The sequence below is a fragment of the Rutilus rutilus genome, assembly GCF_951802725.1.
Source record: "Rutilus rutilus genome assembly, chromosome: 13".
NCBI lineage: Eukaryota > Metazoa > Chordata > Actinopteri > Cypriniformes > Leuciscidae > Rutilus > Rutilus rutilus.
Window position 1 is genome coordinate 10,715,176 of NC_140218.1, and position 23,878 is coordinate 10,739,053.

Here is a 23,878-nt window from a genome sequence, read left to right on the forward strand (position 1 = left end):
GACAAAAAAGACGGATTAAAACACCAGGTGTAAACGGGTTTGTTTCTCCCTCGTCTACTTGTGATCCGATCGACCAAAACACATCTTAATACCAGGTTGTAAACAGGGCCTTAGAGACATCAAATCAAGATATTAGTTGGTTAATTAGTCTGATTAATTTTGTAAGGTCAGTTGAGGTATATTTTTACTTCTTGTTAAACCGTTCCCATTATCACTGAAATGACTCTCACTTTAATTTATGCAATGCTAAATACACTTATCTTAAATATGGCTTGTGAAACAATCTTTTTCTCATATGTAGCACTGTAAAAATGCACTACTACTGTATTTAAGTTTAAAGGGTTAGTTCACCCAAAAATGAAAATTTTGTCAGTAATTACTCACCCTCATGTTGTTCCAACCCCGTAAGAAATGAAGAGTGGAATAAAGTCGTTATTTTTGTGTTTTTTTGCGCACAAAAAGTATTCTCGTCGCTTGATAAACTTAAGATTGAGCCACTGTAGTCACTTGGACTATATTAACGATCTCTTTAATAACTTGGTAACACTTTACTTGAAGGGGTGTGCATAAGACTGACATGACACCGTCATAATCATGACATGACACATGTCATAAATATGAAGGAGGTCTTATGCATGTTTATGACAACTGTCATTAAGTGTCATTCGCTCAATTATGACATTTTTAATGCAAATATGACATTGTGTGAGATGTCTTTGTTATGGCAACTTGACATTACTAAGACAACACAACCTGTCATAAATATGTCATAAACATGACATAGCAGATTAATTATCAAACTTAAGAAACCACTTAGGTTTTAGGGGTTAACATTTCATTAAACTGTCATGTGGTTGGTTTTGACATTGGCTGTCATGAAGCCATTATAACATTTTAATGACAAATTAAATTTGTACCACTGTAGTTGAGGTCAAGAAAAACATTCATGACACAGTTATAATGGCCTCATGACAGCCAATGTCAAAACCAACCACCTGACAGTTTAATGAAATGCTAACCCATAAAGCTAAGTGGTTTCTGAAGTTTGATAATTCATCTGCTATGTCATGTTTATGCAGTGGTGGACGAAGTACACATACCATGTACTTGAGTAAAAGTAAAGATACTCAAGGTAAAATATTACTCAAGTAAAAGTAGAAGTGCTGCCTTTAAACATTCACTTGAGTAAAAGTACAAAAGTATTTGCCTTCAAATGTACTTAAGTATCCAAGTACTATGATTTTTTTATGACTATAATGTCCTATTATAATTTCTGTCACAAGACTCTTGCTTAACTCAGTCTACGTGAAGACTATACTCTATTAATAATATACTCTATTAATAAAATGACATGAATTAGTCTATATATATATATATATATATATATATATATATATATATATATATATATTATATTTATATATATATTTGAATTGAATACATTTTTTGTTTGTTTAATTTTGGATGGAAGGGCACTGTTCCCATAAGGTATAATACATTTACAGTATTTACTGTATATATTTTGGAAGACTATATATATATATATTTGTATATATATATATATATATAAAAATATATATATACGTAGAAAAAAAATATATAGGCTATATATATAAATTCTAATTTATGGGAGTAGCCAATTTTCCTCCAAAATTAAACACCAAAACGTAATGTTTCGTAATGTAAAATGCTACTCCCCAGAAAAAAAATGCTATTATATGCATGTAATTTTAGTGTCAACGTAATAAGCAATGTTCATTATGCGTCAATATTTACCGATAATTGCTGCAATAATAGCTGCTGCTCTCTGAGTCTGCCCCGCTTAAAATCATTGGCAACGCGATTTGTTTGGAACTATTGAGAGCTACACGAATCACGTGACCGCGCGGCGGCGAGATCACAGCGGCTGCACACTGCACAGACCATTCGGTGAATGATATTAAAATACTGCGAGATCGATTAGACTAGAGTGTACTAGTGTAGACGGCTCTGTATGCTTTTCAATTACTCTCGCGATGTCATAAACTGATCGGTCTGTGCAGCTCCGGTTCAAGTCGAACAAGCCTAGTGTGTCGCAACCTTATAGCCTACTGTCTATGGTCGCAACTCTCATATTTAACGTCTCTGGTTCACGCAGATAGCGCCAAGGCAAGTTCAAAACAAAGCACGCACGTTAGGCTGGTGATTGGTGGCTCGTTTGACCAGTTAAGTTTTTATCCACTCATAAATAAAAAGGAACGACTGATTTTGAAAATGTAGTAGAGTAAAAAGTAAGATATTTGACTTTGAAATGTAGTGGAGTTAAAGTAAAAGTCTTCCAAAATTTAATTACTTCAGTAAAGTACAGATACGCAAAAAAACTACTTAAGTACAGTAACGAATTACATTTACTTCGTTACTGTCCACCACTGTGTTTATGACAATTTATGTTGTCTTGGTAATGTCAAGTTGTCATGACAAAGACACTGACTGGTTATGATGTATTGGTTTATGTCAAGTTGTCATAACAAAGACATCTCAAACAATGTCATATTTGCATTAAAAATGTCATAATTGAGCGAATGACACTTAATGACAGTTGTCATAAACATGCATAAGACCTCCTTCATATTTATGACATCTGCCATGTCATGATTATGAAGGTGTCATGTCAGTCTTATGCACACCCCTTCAAGTAAAGTGTTACCAAAATATCTTAATTTGTGTTCCGAAGATGAACGAAGGTCTTACGGGGTTGGACCAACATGAGGGTGAGTAATTACTGACAGAATTTTCATTTTTGGGTGAACTAACCCTTTAAATAAATTATATTTAATTCTAAACACTTAACCCGCCCTTTCATGAAACATTGAATTCTTCAGCTCTGAGCTGTGGATGGGGTGGAGATGAAGATGTGAATATATATACCGGGTCGTTTGTGAGAGAAAAACAACAGTGAGTTGCTTCCAGTGAGACTGAAAACACAGAGACACAGGTCATTATTCAAATACATTCAGGAAAAAAGACTCAAAACATGTAAGTATTCAACTTAGATAATCATGCCATTCAAAAAGCTGATTGCATGTTTTCTTGCTATTCATCAATCTCTCCTCTCAATGGTTTCAGCTCACACCATGTCTTGTGATCAGTCAGACATCAACAACTGTTGCCAGGTGGGCTGTTTCCCAGCCGCTAAACTCCAGGCCGACTGCAGTGAAGTGAAGAGCTGCGCTGCTGTTGGCAGGAACTCTTGCAGCTGTGAGACGAGCTGTGGTCGTAAGGCTGTGGTCCTCCAGGATGACTGGAAGTGCAGTGGAGTGTGTGGACAGCAGGTGAACGGCTGCTTCAAGCCAGTTTGTCAGCACAACCCCTGCAGCGACCTGACGTCATGCCATGATCATGGAGTCCAGACGCTCATCCAGGGTGAAGGCAGGAGACCATGTGGAAATGAAGTGTCCGTCTCATTCCCAGTCAATAAGTGGAAGGGCGTGAGCTGCAATCCGACTTGTGATCAACTGACAATAACTGACAGAAAGCTGTGATTATGTTGGACTGTGATGTTTCAGTCCTCGGGTTCTTCTGTTTGGAAGAATAAAGGAAATGTTATTGTTAAATTGATGTTTAATGAAACTGGAAAAATGTGGCTAAAAATACAAAGAAATGACAAATAAAAACTTTAAAAAGAATATGCACGTGTGGATGGATTATTCTTATAGTTCTAAACATGCACTTGTGTTACTGAACTCATATATAGAGATCAGAACAGAATGTGGTATATTTTCACATTGGGGGAAAAAAGAAAAAAAAAAGAATCTGCATATGCTGTTTTTGTCTTGGGACCGAGATGGGTCTTGTGCACGTTGTCCACTTGGGTCCCACCTTGTAAGTGCAGTCCTGAATGAAATCCATCTGGGCAATTAACATGGAGCCATTATGGAACCCGCGGACAATCCCATATAGAGCCCATTTGAAGTCTATAACCAATGTGTTTTTTTTCAGCCCATTTCAAAATGCTGGCTGGGTTAAAGCTGGGACCGAGATGGGTCTTGTGCATGTTGCCCACTTGAGTCCCACCTAGCAGGTGCAATCCTGTGTGAAGTCCATCTGGGCAATTAACTTGGGGCCTTCTATATGGTCATTATATTCATAATTATATATGGGGCCCATTTTTCAGCCCATTTCATACCCATGTGGGCTCCACATACAGTGTTAATAATTAATAATAATTCATTACATTTATATAGCGCTTTTCTCAGCACTCAAAGCGCTTTACATAGGAGGAGGAATCTCCTCAACCACCACCAATGTGCAGCATCCACCTGGATGATGCGACGGCAGCCATATTGCGCCAGAACGCCCACCACACACCAGCTTACTGGTGGAGAGGAGACAGTGTTGGCTGGGTTAATTGTGTTAGTTGAATATTTTATAACACCCCCTTAACAACCACAATATTAGAGAAACATGAATAGGCCTACTACCCTGAATACACTGTAAACAGACCCTGCAATCATATTCAATATGAAAAAATATCAAAACATTGTTCCTTTCACATAGCATCGTTCTCCACAGAGGAAAATTCGTTATTCGACACTCAATTTAGGGAACACCGACAGGCATGTGATCAGCTAAAAAAAAGAAGGAAAACTTGACCACCTCTCCCTCCCCATTTTAAAAAAAATCTAATTAAAAAAAGATATATCCTATATTGCAATAATATATACTATTGTACTGTAAAATTTGAAAATCGAGTATTTTATAATATAAATGATAATATACATTTATATTAATACAATATGTTATAAAAAGTATTAATAGAATTGTTATTATTATTATTATTGACATTATTTTTATCTTATTTTATATTGTTTTACAGAACATGCAACACGTCAGACTATATATTTATATACTTACATCACAACCACTGCGATTTGATGAACGCACTAAGCCATATCACATTGTCACCACCATGCATTGTCAAAATCCATAAAAAAGTGCCATTTCAACGCTGATTTTTTCTCGCATTTGACGCTTTGAACCCTGGCTAGCATGCTAGCAGCGGAATACCGGACAACGCTATTGAGCTAGCGGGACGCCATACATTCCGGGCGGATAGAACATTAGATGGCTCCGGTAAGACCAGAGGTGGTGGATTGTGCATTTACATTAACAAAGCTTGGTGCACAAACTCTGCTATTGTTGAGAGACATTGTTCAGCTAACCTTGAGTTTCTCATGGTTAAATGTAGACCGTTTTATCTACCGCGGGAGTTCACTTCCACTATTATAACTGCAGCCTATATTCCCCCGGATGCTGATGCCAAGTTTGCTATGAAAGAACTTCACGCAGCCATCAGTAAACAACAGACCGTTCACCCGGAAGCTGCGTTTATTGTTGCGGGTGATTTTAATCATTCAAACTTAAAGTCAGTGCTACCGAAATTTCACCAGCATGTTTCCTGTCACACCAGAGGAAACAAAACCTTAGACCATGTTTACACAAACATGGCTGAAGCTTACGTCGCGACACCCCTCCCCCACTTGGGACAGTCAGATCACCTTTCTTTGTTCCTCACCCCCAAATATGCACCTCTGATCAATCGCGTGAAGCCATCAGTGAAGACCATCAAGGTGTGGCCTGCGGGGGCAGATTTCTCACTCCAGGAAAGGTTTCTACACACAGACTGGAGTATGTTTGCTTCTCAAGCCACCAGTGGCTCTCACACGGACATTGACTGCTACACCTCCTCTGTACTGGATTATATTAATACCACCATTGACAGTGTTACAACCCAGAAGCAGATCACCACATACCCAAATCAGAAGCCATGGATGAACAGGGAAGTGCGACTCCTATTGAAGACACGCAATACTGCCTTCAGATCAGGAGATGCACAAGCCTATAGCACATCCAGAGCAAATCTGAAAAGGGGCATCAAAGAGGCCAAGCACTGCTACAAGCTTAAGATAGAGGGACACTTTTCCAACGCTGACCCTCGGCGCATGTGGCAGGGCATTCAGGCCATCAGTGACTACAAACCCTCTCACTCCACCCCCGCAGCCACTGATGTCAACTTCCTGAACGAGCTAAATGACTTTTATGCTCGCTTTGAAAGAGACAACAGAGAAACTGCCACCAAGCTCAAATCCTCAGCTGACCACCCACCGATCACACTCTCCTCCACAGATGTCTGCAATGCACTGAGCAGGATCAGCGCGCACAAGGCTGCTGGACCAGACAACATCCCTGGACGCGTACTCAGGGCATGTGCGGAGCAGCTCGCTGGGGTTTTTACAGACATTTTCAACCTGTCTCTTGCCCAAGCAGCTGTACCAACATGCTTTAAATGCACTTCCATTGTGCCAGTGCCAAAACACTCCAGCCCGAAGTGCCTTAATGACTACCGCCCTGTAGCACTCACACCCATCGTAATGAAGTGCTTTGAGCGGCTGGTCCTGGCACACCTAAAAGACTCTCTACCATCCACATTGGACTCACACCAGTTTGCCTACCGTAGCAATAGGAGCACAGAGGATGCAGTCTCCATGGCACTGCACTCTGTGCTCACACATCTGGACAATAAGAACACTTATGCACGCATGCTGTTTGTTGACTTCAGCTCAGCATTCAACACTGTCATCCCAACTAAGTTAATAGCCAAACTTGGAGACCTGGGCTTCAACACCTCCATGTGCAACTGGATTTTGGACTTCTTGACCAACAGACCCCAGAATGTTCGATCAGGCTCCAACTGCTCCACATCCATCACACTCAACACTGGTGTACCACAGGGCTGTGTGCTAAGCCCGTTCCTCTACTCCCTCTTCACCTCCGACTGCAAGCCTGTGTACGGATCTAATTCCATCGTCAAGTTTGCGGACGACACTACGGTGATTGGTCTCATCAGCAACAACGATGAGACTGCCTATAGGGAGGAGATCAAGCACCTGGCCACATGGTGCACCGAAAATAACCAGCTCCTCAACACCACCAAAACGAAGGAGCTCATCGTGGACTTCAGGAAAGTGTCAAGAGGCACACACGACACCATCCACATCAATGAAATGGCTGTTGAGCGTGTCTCCAGTTTCAAGTTCCTGGGGATCCACATCTCGGCGGACATGACCTGGACAACCAACACCTCCAGCCTGGTCAAGAAGGCTCACCAGCGCCTTTTCTTCCTGAGGACACTGAGGAAGAATCAGCTTTCCTCCACTATCCTGGTGAACTTCTATCGCTGTGCAATAGAAAGCATCCTGACCAACTGTGCTACAGTGTGGTATGGGAGCTGTTCTGTTGCAGAGCGCAAGGCACTGCAGCGGGTGGTGAAAACCGCCCAGCGCATCACTGGGACTCCACTACCTGCCATCGAGCACATCCAGAGGAAACGCTGTCTGCATCGAGCTCGCAGCATCCTTAAGGACTCCTCTCACCCAGCCCACAGACTGTTTTCTCTCCTGCCCTCCGGCAGGCGTTTCAGGTGCCTCCGGACCAGGACCAGCAGACTAAAGAACAGTTTTTTCCCCAGAGCTGTCTCTTTATTAAACTCTAACCCTCATTGATCCCACTCCCCTCATATACTGATTGACTCTCCTCTCCCTCCTCACACCTGCCTCCATTTTGTTATTGCAATACTATAATGTTCATTTGCACTGCTGACTGTTATTACAGTAACAACTGTTTACATATGCATCTTGCACTACTACCTTGACTGGAATATGCTCAATTTGCACTGCCGACTGTTTATTTACAGTACCGACTGTTTATATATACATTGCAATATTGTACCTTAACTGTAATATGCAATTACTTTCCACTGCACTTTCACTCGGATAGCTTCTGTCCAAACTTTATTTGCACTACTTTAAATCCATTGTTATACTGCTCATTAGCCTAACTTATACATATATCTATTTGTTAAATTCTGTTTATAGTAATAGCCATCTGTATATTATGCTCACATTCTGTTTATAGTAACAGCCATCTGTATATATATTCATAGTACATATCTATCTGTAAAATTCTGTTTATAGTAACAGCCATCTGTATATTATATTCAGTACATATCTATCTGTAAACATTCTGTTTATAGTAATAGCCATCTGTATATTATTATATTCAGTACATATCTAGCTGTAAACTCTGTTCACAGTAATAGTTATCTGTATATTATATTCATAGGACAATCTATCTGTAAATTTTTGTTTATAATAGTATTCAACTCTATATTTATTCAGTACATATCCATGTTCTGCACTTATGGAACCACTGTATATCCTGCACTTGCTGCTATTGCACTTCTGGTTAGACCTAAACTGCATTTCGTTGCCTTGTACCTGTACTTGTGTAATGACAATAAAGTTGAATCTAATCTAATCTAATCTAATCTAATAGTGTCCCGGATGGCCCAGTGCATGAAATAGATGTAGGGCCTATTACAAAACGTAACATACAGACCCTTTCCAAAAAATTTGAATATCATGGAAAAGTTTATTTATTTCCATAATTCCATTCAAAACGTTAAACTTCCATAGATTATAGATTCAGGGCCCACAACTTAAATGATTTCAAGTATTTAGTTGTTTATTTGTACATAATTTGGGCTTCCAGTTCATAAAACCCAAGAAAACAGGATTTCAAAAAATTAGAATATTACATGAAATCACACAGTCATTACACAGTGATACCATGGTCATTGAACCAGGTTTTGGTTCTTTTGGCAGTGTGGGCAGGTGCAAATCCTGCTGGAAAATGAAGGAAGCATGAAGTGCTCTGAAAATGTCCTGGTAGACGGCTGCGTTGACTCTGGATTTAATAAAGCACAGTGGACCAAAGTCCTCTTTTCTGATGAGAGCAAATTTTGCATCTCGTTTGGAAACCAAGGTCCCAGAGTCTGGAGGAAGAATGGAGAGGCACACAATCCAAGATGCTTGAAGTCCAGTGTGAAGTTTCCACAGTCTGTGTTGGTCATCGGCTGGTGTTGGTCCACTGTGCTGTCCACTCAACGCAGCCGTCTACCAGGACATTTTCAGAGCACTTCATGCTTCCTTCAGCAGACAAGCTTTATGGAGATGCTGACTTCATTTTCCAGCAGGATTTGCACCTGCCCACACTGCCAAAAGAACCAAAACCTGGTTCAATGACCATGGAATTACTGTGTAATTACTGTGTGATTTCATGTAATTTTCTAATTTTTTGAAATCCTGTTTTCTAGGATTTTGAGCTGGAAGCCCAAATTATGTACAAATAAACAACTAAATACTTGAAATCGTTTAAGTTGTGGGCCCTGAATCTATAATCTATGGAAGTTTAATGTTTTGAATGGAATTATGGAAATAAAAAAAAACTTTTCCATGATATTCTAATTTTTTGGAAAGGGTCTGTACACACACACACACTCAAAACTGATGGATGGTAGAATTAAGCATCTTGTATGATTATAAGCATGACTAGTCCACAAACTGCAGGCTTGAGTCAGTAAAGCTGACTTATTTATCCATCCATCCATCCATCTTCTTCCGCTTATCCGGGGCCGGGCAGAAGTCTAAGCAGGGATGCCCAGACTTCCCTCTCCCTAGACACTTCCTCCAGCTCTTCCGGGGGGACACCGAGGCGTTCCCAGGCCAGCCGGGAGACATAGTCCCTCCAGCCGGGTCTCCTCCCGGTGGGACATGCCCGGAACACCTTCCCGGGAAGGCGTACAGGAGGCATCCGGAAAAGATGCCCAAGCCACCTCAGCTGACCCCTCTCGATGTGGAGGAGCAGCGGCTCTACTCTGAGCTCCTCCCGAGTGACCGAGCTTCTCACCCTATCTCTAAGGGATCGCCCAGGCACCCTGCGGAGAAAGCTCATTTCGGCCGCCTGTATCCGGGATCTTGTCCTTTCGGCCATGACCCACAGCTCATGACCATAGGTGAGAGTAGGAACGTAGATTGACCGGTAAATCGAGAGCTTCGCCTTGCGGCTCATCTCCTTCTTCACCACGACAGACCGGTAAAGCGACCGCATTACTGCAGAAGCTGCACCGAACCGTCTGTCAATCTCCCGTTCCATCCTTCCCTCACTCGTGAACAAGACCCCAAGATACTTGAACTCCTCCACTTGAGGCAGGAACTCTCCACCAACCTGAAGCGGGCAAACCACCCTTTTCCGACTGAGAACCATGGCCTCGGATTTGGAGGTGCTGATTCTCATCCCAGCCGCTTCACACTCGGCTGCAAACCGTCCCAGTGCATGCTGAAGGTCCTGGTCTGATGGGGCCAGCACGACAACATCATCCGCAAAGAGCAGAGATGAAATCGTGTGGTCCCTAAACCTGACCCCTCCGGCCCCTGGCTGCGCCTAGAAATTCTGTCCATAAAAATTATGAACAGAACCGGCAACAAAGGGCAGCCCTGCCGGAGTCCAACATGCACCGGGAACAAGTCTGACTTACTGCCGGCAATGCGAACCAAGCTCCTGCTCCGGTCGTACAGGGACCGGATAGCCCTTGGCAAAGGGCCCCGAACCCCATACTCCCACAGCACCCTCCACAAGATGCCGCGAGGGACACAGTCGAATGCCTTCTCCAAATCCACAAAGCACATGTGGATTGGTTGGGCAAACTCCCATGAACCCTCCAGCACCCTGTAGAGGGTATAGAGCTGGTCCAGTGTTCCACGACCGGGACGAAAACCACACTGTTCCTCCTGAATCCGAGGTTCTACTATAGGCCGGATTCTCCTCTCCAGTACCCTGGCATAGACTTTCCTGGGGAGGCTGAGAAGTGTGATCCCCCTATAGTTGGAGCACACCCTCCGGTCCCCCTTCTTAAAAAGAGGGACCACCACCCCAGTCTGCCAGGCCAAAGGTACTGTCCCCGACCGCCACGCGATGCTGCAGAGGCGTGTCAGCCAAGACAGCCCCACAACATCCAGAGACTTGAGGTACTCAGGGCGGATCTCATCCACCCCCGGTGCCTTGGCACCGAGGAGTTTCTTGACTACCTCTGTGACTTCAGCTTGGGTGATGGACGAGTCCGCCTCCGAGCCCTCAGCCTCTGCTTCCTCAATGGAAGACGTGATGGCGGGATTGAGGAGATCCTCGAAATATTCCTTCCACCGTCCGGTGATATCCCCAGTCGAGGTCACCACTGTAAACAGCGTTGGTAAGGCACTGCTTCCCCCTCCTGAGGCGCCGGACGGTTTGCCAGAATCTCTTCGAGGCCGACCGATAGTCCTTCTCCATGGCCTCACCGAACTCCTCCCAGGCCCGAGTTTTTGCCTCCACAACCACCCGGGCTGCAGTCCGCTTGGCCCGTCGGTACCCGTCAGCTGCCTCAGGAGTCCCACAAGCCAGCCAGGCCCGATAGGACTCCTTCTTCAGCTTGACGGCATCCCTTACTTCCGGTGTCCACCACCAGGTTCGGGGATTGCCGCCTCGAGAGGCAACGGAGACCTTACGGCCACAGCTCCGAGTGGCCGCGTTGACAATGGAGGTGGAGAACATGGTCCACTCGGACTCAGTATCTCCAGACTCCCTCGGGATCTGGTCGAAGCTCTGTTGGAGGTGGGAGTTGAGATTTCTCTGACAGGGGATTCGGCCAAACGTTCCCAACAGACCCTCACAGTACGTTTGGGTCTGCCGAGTCTGTCCAGCTTCCTCCCCCGCCATCGGATCCAACTCACCACCAGGTGGTGATCAGTTGACAGCTCCGCCCCTCTCTTCACCTGAGTGTCCAAGACATACGGCCGGAGGTCAGATGAAACAACCACAAAGTCGATCATCGACCTCCGGCCTAGGGTGTCCTGGTGCCATGTGCACTGATGGACACCCTTATGCTTGAACATGGTGTTCGTTATGGACAAGCTGTAACTAGCACAGAAGTCCAATAACAGAACACCACTCGGGTTCAGATCAGGGGGGCCGTTCCTCCCAACCACACCCTCCAGGTGTCACTGTCGCTGCCCACGTGGGCACTGAAGTCCCCCAGTAGTGCGACGGAGTCCCCAGTCGGAGACTCCAAGAAGGCCGGGTACTCTGCACTGCCGTTTGGCCCGTAGGCACAAACGACAGTGAGAGACCTATCCCTGACCTGAAGGCGCAGGGAAGCGACCCTCTCGTTCACCGGGGTGAACTCCAACACATGGCGGCTGAGCTGGGGGGCTATAAGCAAACCCACACCAGCCCGCCGCCTCTCACCATGGGCAACTCCAGAGTGGTGAAGAGTCCATCCTCTCTCGAGGAGTGTGGTTCCAGAGCCCAAGCTGTGCGTAGAGGTGATCCCAACTATCTCTAGTCGGAATCTCTGAACCTCACGCACAATCTCAGGCTCCTTCCCCGCCAGAGAGGTGACATTCCATGTCCCTAGAGCTAGATTCCGCATCCAGGGATCGGGTTGTCTAGGCCCCCGCCTTCGACTGCCGCCCGATCCACTTAGCACCGGCCCCTTACGGTCCCTCCTGCAGGTGGTGGGTCCACGGGAGGGTGGCCCCACGTCGCTCCTTCGGGCTGAGCCCGGCCGGACCCCATGGGGGGAGGCCCGACCACCAGGCGCTCGCATACGAGCCCCAACCCCATGCCTGGCTCCAGGGTGGGGCCTCGGCTGCGCCATGTCGGGCGACGTCACGGTCCTCGAATTTATAGGCATCATAAGGGTTTTTGAACCGCTCTTAGTCTGACCCGTCAACTAGGACCTGTTTGCCTTGGGAGACCCTACCAGGGGCATATAGCCCCAGACAACATAGCTCCTAGGGTCGTTCGGGTACTCAAACCCCTCCACCACGGTAAGGTGGCAGTTCAAGGAGGGGTCCACATGACTAGTCCACAAACTGCAGGCTTGAGTCAGTAAAGACTGATAGCTGACTTTTTTATAGCTGCATAATTATATAAAAACATAATATTACAATACAATAATTACACAATTATGTTCTGCACTGTGGCTTTTAGATGAGACTACAAATATCTAAGATTATGTAAAAGGTTTATTAGAACAAATGATCATTATTTTGGTTTGTTTACGGTATATATTTCAAATTTATGTTATAAACTATAGAGACTATGGTATGGCAAGGACGTACTGTAACAGACAAATGCTTAAAAATTCTCATTCATTTATAATGACATTTCATTTTAGTCTAGATAACAACGAATGGCATTGTGTTATACTCTCATTACTTCTCATTCAACCTCCCTCCCCATCATTACTTAATTAACACAATTTGCTTATGTAATAATGTGAAGATTGCACTGGAGCTGTATTTAAGTTAAATAAGTGAGACTCATCCTAAACACTAAACTGTCCCTCTCACGAGATGGAGAAATTCTTCACACTCTTCAGCTCTGAGCTGTGGATGAGGTGGAGATGAAGAGGTGAATATATACCGGGCTGCAGAGGACAGAAACATCAGAGCGAGAGAAGCCAGACAAGAGCCTTTCAACACAATCAAGAAAAACGACTGAAAACGTGAGTTTTTAACTCAGATTCTGGTGCTTTCAGAAAACGGGCATGCAGATTTCAGAGAATGACCTTGTAGATGTTGGGGAGAAGCATTTCTCATCCATTTATTTGAATTTCTAAAAAACTTCTAAAAACATTTGCTGTCGCTGTTAGACATTTTGAACTGTGTCTGACAGACAGTTGAATTTTTCAGAAACCTTATGACTATAAGTGCATGAATATTTAATAAGGCAAGATCTAAGAAACATGCTTTATCCAATGACAAGGGCTAACCTGTTTTTGAATAGCTACTAAAAGACATTTTTGTCTTGCCATTTATTCTCTCCCAATCTCTTTCTCTCACACTCTTTTTGTTTGTTTGTTTGTTGCAGGTCACACTATGTCTTGTGAAAAGTCCATCATCAATTGTTGCCCGGTAGGACGCTTTGCAGTCACTACGCTGGACGATTGCAAGAAAGCGCCATGCTGTGTGCCGGTTTGCAAAAACCCTTGCAGTTGTTCTTACAACCTCGTCCTATCATGCTGTGAATGTGGTTGTAAGAGCAACAGCAAGAAAGTGGCATGCTGTGTTAAACCTTGCACTAAATTCTGCAACTGTGTCCCATCATGCTGTGATTATGGTTTTAAGGACGACTGCAAGAAAGTGGCATGCAACAATCCTTGCAGTAACCCCTGCAACTACATCCCACCATGCTTTGACTGTGATTATAAGCAAGTTGCCTGCGAGAATATTAAAGTTGACTGCAAAGACTTGCCACCATGTGGAAGAAAGATGATCGGGCGTTTTCAAGTCATCCATTTGGGAGATTCAAAAGAGGCTTTCTGCAAGCCGGTTTGTGAGCGCAACACTCTGATGTCATGCCATGATCAAGACGTAGAGAATGTTAGCAGTGACTGCAAAGGCATTCAGTCATGTGGAAACAAGATGATTGGGCGCTTTCCAGTCGTCAAACTGGATTCAGAAGGGCCGTGCTGCAAGCCGACTCATGCCAGTGCAATCGACAACATGATGTGATTACTGTATGTTGGATTGTGATGACTGCTGTCCTTAGTTTACAGTCAAAAATGTAGCAGAAAGTTATTGTTTTGCTTGATTATTTTCTGTAACTGATAAAAGTACAAAGAAATGAATGGGAAATAAAGATGTTAAAATAAAAATGTGTTAATGCATTATTTTTAATGTAGTTTAAAAAAGTAGTTAAAAATTGTATCATTTCTGCACCACTGCCCGACAAAATAAAAAAAAGTCGCTGTTTGGATTTAAATAGGCAAATGCTTAAAGTCCCCCTGTAGTCAATCATTTTATCCCTTAAAACTCATCTTTGATCACCAAAATTACATCTTTAAACGTTTTTTCCTTGAAAATGTTTTATTTTTCTTTATGCCTTAAAATATCTTGAATGTAACTCTACACCCTTGCTTCATTTAGTATATGCGGTTCTGGCGGTTCTATGAATATGCAAATGAGCCCCGCCTCCACTTACTCACAGCAGCTCAGAGATCCACTCGTTGACGATCACACGTTGACCTGATTGGTTACAAAGTAGTTTGTGATGTCAGAATCACCAGCGATTTCAAACTATGTTTTTGAGACTGTCTTTGGTTCACTGCAGTTTTAAGGAGAAAATACTCAGCAATGGTGTCGACTTACGAATTTACACATGGCTTGTCTTAAAGTATATTAAAAACACCACATAGACATATAAACAACATTAAAAGCTTGATTTTTCACCACAGGGGGACTTTAAGAGTCTATAACTGGATCATTATTGCAGTGATTATTATGTTTCTATCATGTTATATGTTTGGGAACAGTTCTTCTAACCCTAATTGATGGAGTGTGTAGCTTTTCATTTCTTAAACAACCATGTAGAAAAACACATCATGGCCATATTCCAGGATGACCATGTAAAGACTCATCAGGATCAAATTGTGAAAGAATGGTTGTGAGGAGGATGAAGAATCATTTTCACACATGAACTGACGACTCTGAGTCCAGAGCTTAAATTCATTGAAAGTCTTTGGGATGTGCTGGAGGAGACTTTACAGAGTGCTGGACTCTTGCATTGACAATACAAGATCTTGACCAGAAATTGATGCACAGCTTGATGGAAATAAATGTTGTGATGTTATTTCCATTAAGAGGTGCATCAATTTTTGGTCAAGATCTTGTTTAAAGTGGATTTTACGTATTTGGCCATATATTACATTATATACATTATATACAAATAATAATAATAATTTATGCTAACAGTGGCATAGCAAATTTGAGATGTTTGTGATAATATTACTGATATGGGCAAACAATGTGGAATTTGGTGTGTCTATAGTTAAGCGAGGAATTACTGTGTCAATGAGACATTCTGTTGGCCATGTTGATGAATGTCTTTTTCTTTTTCCAGAGGCTTAAATCATTCACTGGAGCCATTTGCAACACATTCCATCTTTAATACCTTGATGGTTTGGCAATGAAAATTTGCGCTGATGCAGTATTGAAATAAGCTGTTACAATTAACTTGTGAGACTCATCCTAAGCACTAAACTCTCTCTTCATTCTTGACACTCTTCAGCTCTGAGCTGTGGATGGGGTGGAGATAGAGGTTTGAATATATACTGGGCTGATCTGGAGAGAAACAGTTGAACAAAAGAAGAGATTTGCTTCACATTCATTTTATTAATTCTTTCAGATAACACACTCTTCAAACACATTAAGAAGAACTACAACAATGTAAGTAATGAACTTAAATATTGTTTTATGCTCTTGTGATCTAATTTTATTTCCATATTGCTAAAAATTTGGTCAAGTGAAGCCCAGGAACGTCTTTAGCAGACTGTTTATATTTGTTCTCTGATTATGTGAAGAGGTAATCTGTGCATTTATCTGTATATGTAAAAAGTCACTGAGTTGGTAAAGCTATAAAGGCAAAAAAAAAAAAAAAATCCTGGCAGGATTAACAAAAAAAAAGAAAGATGTGGATCCTTATTTAGTGTTTGTTGCTAAAATCCGTTTAAGAGTTAAAGAAGTTGAGAAAGCCATGAAGACTTGTAAGGAGTTGAAAGCCCAATCTCAACAACCTTCTTTCAAATGGTTCATTATGTGAGTTTGATGGACCACTGATGATGATCTAATCATGCATTCTTGTAAAAGGTCATTCAAATCCGTTATACTGGAGTCAGAAAAGTGTACAGAGGAGGACAGCGTGTCCGTTTGTGAGCATTGCTGTTGCAATCACTTCAAATCATGTCAAAAATCTTATGACAAGGAGCATGTCAAGACCAGAATTACGAATTATTGCACAGACTCTTGGACACATGTGGAGCATGTGGTGAATGGTAAGAAGTCTTTGGGATGTAATGCATGATGTAAGATGTGCTTAAGCATAACGTCTACATCAGCCAATTGTATGCAGCATGAATTTGATTAAAAATTCTAACGAACTGACTGCCCTACTCTATTCATTAACTGTTTTCTATTCCTCAGATCTGCCATTGCATGTGTGCTCTGTTGACCTCATCAAATCCAGGACAGGACAAAATCGACGAGAGCATCACACGGATCGTTATCTCAGCGATCACCTCATCATCCGTAGAGGACAATGTTTTGAGATGTGGATTGAGCTGTCCCGTCCCTTTAATCCAAACTGTGAACAACTTCACCTGGAGCTGAGACTATGTCAGTTAAAGCCTTTTTGGTCAGATGCTGTCAGAATACCCAGCCAGATGAACACCCTTCTGACACCATAAAGAAAATGACTAAAAACCAAGTTCTGTCATGAAATTGTAGATGGCGCAGGGTGATAGGTCCTTAACTTAATTTGGTAGCGATCACATCATCATCCAAAGCGCAACTGATTGGTTGCTGTTGTAACAGTGGGCAATGAGCTGTGGCTCAACATTCAAATTCGGTACCCAGTAAGCAATTTTGCGTTTAAAAGATGTCTAATAGCCATCCAAACACAGCCCAGAAGTCTAGGCTAAAACAAGAAAAATTAGGGCTGTCAGTGAAGATTTAATAGACGTCTAAACCATAGCCCAAGAATCGACTAGTCATCAATTAGATAACAAAGAAATGAAATGAGTGAAGAAATAAAACCAAACACCTTGTAATCACTGTTTACTTTGCTTACATGATGGAATACATCTCGCAAGTTATTTTGGCAAAAACGACATGTAACCAAATTCAAGGTTATTTTGGCTAGCAGTGGGTTACTCATAGCCGGACTACATCGGGTCTGTATACCTAGACGGTGAAATGACGGCTATTGCTTGCTGGGTAGTGTTTGCTGTTAGCAGTCTGCAGCCCGCTTTCAGAAACCCTACACCTTCCCCAGCTCCACCTGTATAGATCTGAATGTATTGGCAGTAGCAAGTTTCGGTAGCAGCAGTGTAGCAGATCTACTCCGCCAGGACCAAATACATTAACATTGCCGTATCCATTACCATGCCAATCTGAGAGTTGTCATGACAGATCTGGATATTATGTTTAGAAGGCAAAACAAGTCCCAAATGTCTGAGACCACTAGAGAAATTCATTACAAAATTACACTATCAGAATAACAGTTACATTGAAACGTTGAACATTTTCGACAATATTTAAGAATGTCCTGTTGATCATGTCCTCCAGTATGAGTTGAGATGCTCAAAGCATCTTGTGCTTTATTGGCCGGAAAAACATCTTACCCTCTGTACAGTTCTCTCCTATCCATATATATGGATATATCCACACCATAATTTCCTCTTCTTGTGTCATATGTTTTATAGGTAGCATCTCATCAACATGGAACGAGACACTCGTGATGGTTCCATTAGTGAAGGAATTCAAGGAAGACTGCTGGGAAGCCAAGATTGTTGAACAAATGCAAAACCGAATCAAACTGTGTGTTTACTCTCAGTCAACAGCTTCTATCGGGCGATACAAGCTCACTGTCATAACCAACAGCCCAGGAGGAAAGGCCACTTCACAAGACACGCCTGAAAATGACATTTACATGCTGTTCAACCCCTGGTGTAAAGGTATGTGCACATGATATTGCAATCTCTTTTTATTTTAGTGGGCTTTTAAATCACATCTGAAGCCTGATGCTGAGCAAAAAATGAGGGAAAAACTAGAAAGCGCTGTTAAATATAGAAGAATTTCTCTTTATCAGATGACGGTGTGCACCTGCATGAAGAGGCGGAGAGAGTCGAGTATGTGCTGAACGACATGGGCAGAATCTATTATGGGACTAAACAACAGATTGGCTGCAGGACATGGAACTTTGGTCAAGTAAGAGCCAAACGTTCATTCATATTCATATAAAAGTGCATGGAAACATTTCTTAATTACATTTCTTGTTATTCTTAGTTTGATGAAGGAGTCTTGGCTGCGTGTTTCTTTGTGTTGGAGAATAGTGGAGGTCTTTGTTCAGGATGGGGAGACCCTGTTAACGTGGCCAGAGTAGCATCTGCAATAGTGAGTTTTCCAGACATTTTCAAACTAGTTTTTTGGGTCTGGATAACAACCTGATTAGACAATGAGAACAACAATCTTTACGTAAAAAAAGAGCAGATGACAATTTAACATTGATATTTTATTATTGTGACAGATTAATGGCAATGACAACAATGGTGTGATGATGGGTAGTTGGTCAAATACCAACACAGATGGAATTTCCCCTTCATCCTGGTGTGGAAGCAGTGCCATCCTGAAACAATACCACAAAAGCGGAGGAAAACCTGTCAAATATGGGCAGTGTTGGGTCTTTGCTGGAGTCACCAACACAAGTAAGATGTCAAACATATTGGATGGAAAAAAGCGAGCAATAACGTGACTCGGAGAATTGATGTAGTTATGTGTATTGGATTAATTCTTCTCTCAATCTCTCCATCCTCAGTTTTGAGATGTTTGGGCATTCCCACTCGTCCGGTCTCAAACTTCAATTCTGCTCATGACACTGATGTTTCATTGACAACTGATGTTTATTTAGATGAGAAATTTGAGCCGATTGAACATCTAAACCGTTATTCGGTCTGGTAAGATCACATGGCGTAAAAACATTCCTGTTAAGTACACTGCATCCATATTAATTTCAATTTCTATACCCTTCTTGGTTGATTCTATTCTATTCTCTCTATGTAGGAACTTCCACGTGTGGAATGAGGCCTGGATGGCTCGTCCCGACCTGCCATCTGGTTTTGGAGGTTGGCAGGTGGTTGATTCCACTCCTCAAATGACCAGCCAGGGCTTCTTCCGCTGCGGCCCAACATCTGTTGCTGCGATCCGCAGTGGACAGGTTCAGCATGATGCATCCTTCCTTTTCGCTGGAGTATGTTAATGCTTTACCTTCCATCATCCAGGGTGTGATGTTGCTTGTAATATTTCCACATGTAAACATACAAGTACAAATTTCTTTAGGTAGCATTTCAATTCTAAGTATAAATGTCATGTAATGTTTCAGGAAATGTCATATTCTGTGCGTATGATGTATCATTTTGATTAATAATTGAAAAATGAAATGTATTAAATAAAATTAATTCTACAGCCTTACAATTCTGCATCTTGCTTAAGTTTAGGAACTGAAGTGGAATGCAAAAGGACAGATGCACAAACCTGGTGGACTGAATGTTTGTCTCTGTGTTGTAGGTGAACAGCGATAAAGTCTACTGGCAGCGTAAAGCTAATGAAAACTTCGCTGTGATTCGGGTTGACAAGAGCGCAGTGGGTCACTGCATCAGCACCAAAGCTGTCGGCTCAGACAAATGTGTGGATATCACACACCTCTACAAACACCCAGAAGGTGAAAACCTACACATGTACGTCACAGAAACACATTCATGCTGTAGCTGGCGCAGCTCTTACATAAAGGATCTTAATGACACTTTAGTCACTAAAGCCAAATGTCTTGGTTTCTGTAGTAGGTTTGGCTGGTTAGCATGCAGAGCTAACTACACCATTCTGTGGGGAAAAGCATCTTTCTCCATTGACTGCCATTCAAACGTAGCCATGTATTCTGACAAAATATAAAATTAAGTATATTATTATATAAAAACAAGCATTTCATCATATTTTTATAGACATCTTTAAACAAAGAACATTTCAGTTTGCTAGTTTTCTGACAGGTTAGTCCCGTCACTGTGATCTGATTTCAGTGATTAATGGATATAAAGACGTTTTAATATTCATATTACAGTTAATCATTTATTATTTGATCTATTCATCAGGTTCGGATGGGGCACGAATTGCTGAAGAAACAGCCTGTCGCCATGGCTCAAAACGGTCCATTTACTCATTGTCTTACAGTGAGGATGTGATCATTGAGGTCAACATGCAGGGCGATGGACCATGTGTTGGTCAGGATGCTGTGCTTTACATCATTCTGAAGAACAATTGCATGTATCCTCGTAGCCTCACTCTTTACAGCCAGGTGGCAGCCATGCACTACACCGGAGCCGGCAGGGCCTTGGTGAAAAAGAACCAGACACTCATTGAGCTCAACTCTTATGAGGGTGAGATATGATTGAAGGTTGAAATACTTTGAAAGATAGTCTAAAATAGATCAGAGTACTGAATTATTGAAGCCTACTTGAAGAATTAAGCCCCTTTCACACAGAGATTCCGGAAAATACACGGATAAAGTGACACGGGATTTGACCCGGGTTCGTTTGATTTTGGTTCATTCACACTGCCAGTGATTTTCCGGAATCAGAGAGTGCGTTCACACACAACACGTAAAAATCCCGTAAAGACACGTGACATACGTGACATGTAATATGTCTCAGCAGTGTCTTAAGTTTGCTTATGAGCTGCGATTTCTCATGAGAAACCACACTTGTGCATCTTTTGCTCTGATTCGATCATAAACTTGCGCATTTACGTACCGTTTCACAGCTGGCGAACGATCCCGGCTTCAGCGTCATCACTACGACACGGCATTATTACGGCTTTTGTTCACACAGCGCGCGTTCCGGGACTGAACACGGCAATGTTACTAGGTCCCCAACCCGGCATCGATGCCGGCATCATTCCCGGGTCGTGTTTGCGTTCACACAGAAGGCGTTTCTGGCAATTTCCCGGCAATTTGCCGGGATCATCGCGCTGTGTGAAAGGGGCTTTAGTTTGTTTGATGACAAACTTGTTCCAAACTGGCCACAATCCTTTAGGCTGTTCTGACTTAAAGGTGCATTGTGTAATATTTAGGAGGATCTGTAGACAGAAATGCAATATCATATACATAACTATGTTTTCAGTGGTGTATAAAGACCTTACATAATGAACCGTTATGTTTTTATTACCTTAGAATGAGCCATTTCTATCTACATACACCACGGGTCCACTTACATTGAGAAATGCGCCGACATGTTTCTACAGTGGCCCTAAACGGACAAACGCGTTTCGTCACTATGTTGTCCTTCGTGCAAAGAAGCTAGCTAAAGTCAGTGAATAAAACACTGACACAATGATGAACAAGTAACATTAATATTCGCAATAGCATATTGTTTTACTGAATAATTAAGTAAAGCTAATTTCTTAATTTATCTTTGTAAAGAAACCTCATTGCTTAACTGGCGACTCTCTGCTGTCTCAGATGATGACATCACTTCCTGTCGGCCACCGTAACTTCTGTTGGGTGCAATTCGCAACCTCACCACTAGATGCCGCTAAAAATCACACAGTGCGCCTTTAAAATGCAAATTTAGACCCTTTATTTTTAGACTTTACTTTATTAACTTTCAGGAAATACTTTGTAACGCCAACATCAACGTTTGTCTTGACAAACTTACCTTTTCTAGTTGTGTATTAATTTGGTGCAAACCATGTTAACCGAGGCCTATAGGACCAATTTCATCTTAGACTTCACATACAGCTGTGAAGGAAAGCATAACGATGAGGATGATCATTCATTTCAAATGAAAATTTGTTATGAAAGCATTTGTATTCACTCACTGTTTCTCTTGGTTTCTTTTATCTGTAGTCCAGATTTTGGAGTGGACCTTGCGGTATGAGGACTATAAGGACCACCTGGTTGATCAAGCGGCGTTGATGCTTACACTCGCTGGACGGGTCTCAGAGACGACACAGATACTGGCCACCCAGTTCAACTTCAGACTGCGCACACCAGATCTGATTATCATTGTGAGTTCCCTTTCGAACGGTCACTTCGTATTGCGTAGCTATACGCAGTGGGGAAACTCCTTTTCCTCGATTTACTGAAGCTTTTATTTAAAACGCATTTGCAGCTGCACAGCTAGCACATTGAGCGTGGCTCGCTCATAGGCTGTGCTGCAGCAACTGCTTAAACCAATGGCGCGGGCGCCTCAGACAGGCCACCAATGAACAACATTGTACGTCAGAGCTCCCAAAGGGGGCGTGGCCTTAGTCTATATCAGAGCCCCGCATTCGCCATTATAGCAGATTTCACTCCTTCAGCGACAACTGCATGTCTCTGACTGTTTTACTGAGCTTCGCCGTTTGAACAAGCCCTTCAGCCTGAGCGAGCATCTATTCAGCGGACTACGCCCTTTCTGCCGTTTTCCCCTGACGCCGTCTCACCTGTGGCTATCCGGCGACGACGACGATACATATCCTTTTACTAGCAATTAATGTTTCTGATATGCCTGGTTCATCTTGTGCCACGTGCGGAGGTAAGCTGCACGAGGCCGATGGACACGCGAGCTGCATTTCTTGCCTGGGAGTTCTCCACGCAAAATGCACTCTCTGCCGGCGGATGTGTGCCACGTGTGGATGCATCTGCATGAGGCTTATTACATCATGCGCTCGCGGCTAGCTCTCCTTTTGGACGGCAAACCGCCTCTTGCGCTCCCCCCGTTTCTTCCCTCGTCGAGCCTCGACGGAAGAAGCGCGTGGGTAGATGTTCGAGCGGCTAGCTCTCTTTACGACACAAGAGAGCTACCCCGCCCTCGGTTTGGCACGTCACACAGAAGCGCGTTTTCTCTGAAAATGCTCTCATGCGCTTGCCCGCTTCCTTCCCTCATTGAGCAGCGACGGAAGAAGCGCGCGGTCAGATGTGCGGATCGGCTTATTACGTCATGCGCTCGCGGCTAGCTCTCCTTTGGGACGGCAAACCGCCTCTCGCGCTCCCCCCGTTTCTTCCCTCGTCGAGCCTCGACGGAAGAAGCGCGTGGGTAGATGTTTCGAGCGGCTAGCTCTCTTTACGACACAAGAGAGCTACCCCGCCCTCTGTTTTGCATGTCACACAGAAGCGCGTTTTCTCTGAAAATGCTCTCTCGTGCAGCAGCAACGCAAGAAGCGCGCGGTCAGATGTGCACGCGGCTATCTCTCTTTACGACACGAGAGCTACCGCTCCCTTACATTCTGTTCATCACGCAGAACCTTCTCCGTGATTCAGACACAACAGCGCGTTTTCATGCCTGGAATCAACCACGCTGAAACCGTTCTCTCTCACTGCAAGAACAAGCTGCCATTCTAAGCATTATAAGAGTTTTTCTCTGTCAATCCCCCTC

The 23,878-nt window shown here is 43.0% G+C and overlaps 1 protein-coding gene across 1 annotated transcript in view; it reads left to right on the forward strand.

Moving 5' to 3' along the window:
* Positions 1 to 3,113: 3,113 nt before the first annotated feature.
* Positions 3,114 to 23,878, forward strand: part of LOC311302383 (uncharacterized protein) — a gene marked incomplete at its 5' end in the record, with an annotated part of 40,573 nt that continues 19,808 nt past the window's right edge. The window contains 12 exons of the mRNA XM_084428199.1: positions 3,114 to 3,402; positions 13,789 to 14,409; positions 16,899 to 17,090; positions 18,179 to 18,430; positions 18,565 to 18,683; positions 18,762 to 18,869; positions 19,003 to 19,180; positions 19,291 to 19,429; positions 19,536 to 19,722; positions 20,040 to 20,193; positions 20,618 to 20,902; positions 22,369 to 22,529. Coding sequence (XP_084284325.1) covers positions 3,114 to 3,402; positions 13,789 to 14,409; positions 16,899 to 17,090; positions 18,179 to 18,430; positions 18,565 to 18,683; positions 18,762 to 18,869; positions 19,003 to 19,180; positions 19,291 to 19,429; positions 19,536 to 19,722; positions 20,040 to 20,193; positions 20,618 to 20,902; positions 22,369 to 22,529 — 2,685 coding nt within the window. The remainder of the gene's footprint in view (positions 3,403 to 13,788; positions 14,410 to 16,898; positions 17,091 to 18,178; positions 18,431 to 18,564; positions 18,684 to 18,761; positions 18,870 to 19,002; positions 19,181 to 19,290; positions 19,430 to 19,535; positions 19,723 to 20,039; positions 20,194 to 20,617; positions 20,903 to 22,368; positions 22,530 to 23,878) is intronic.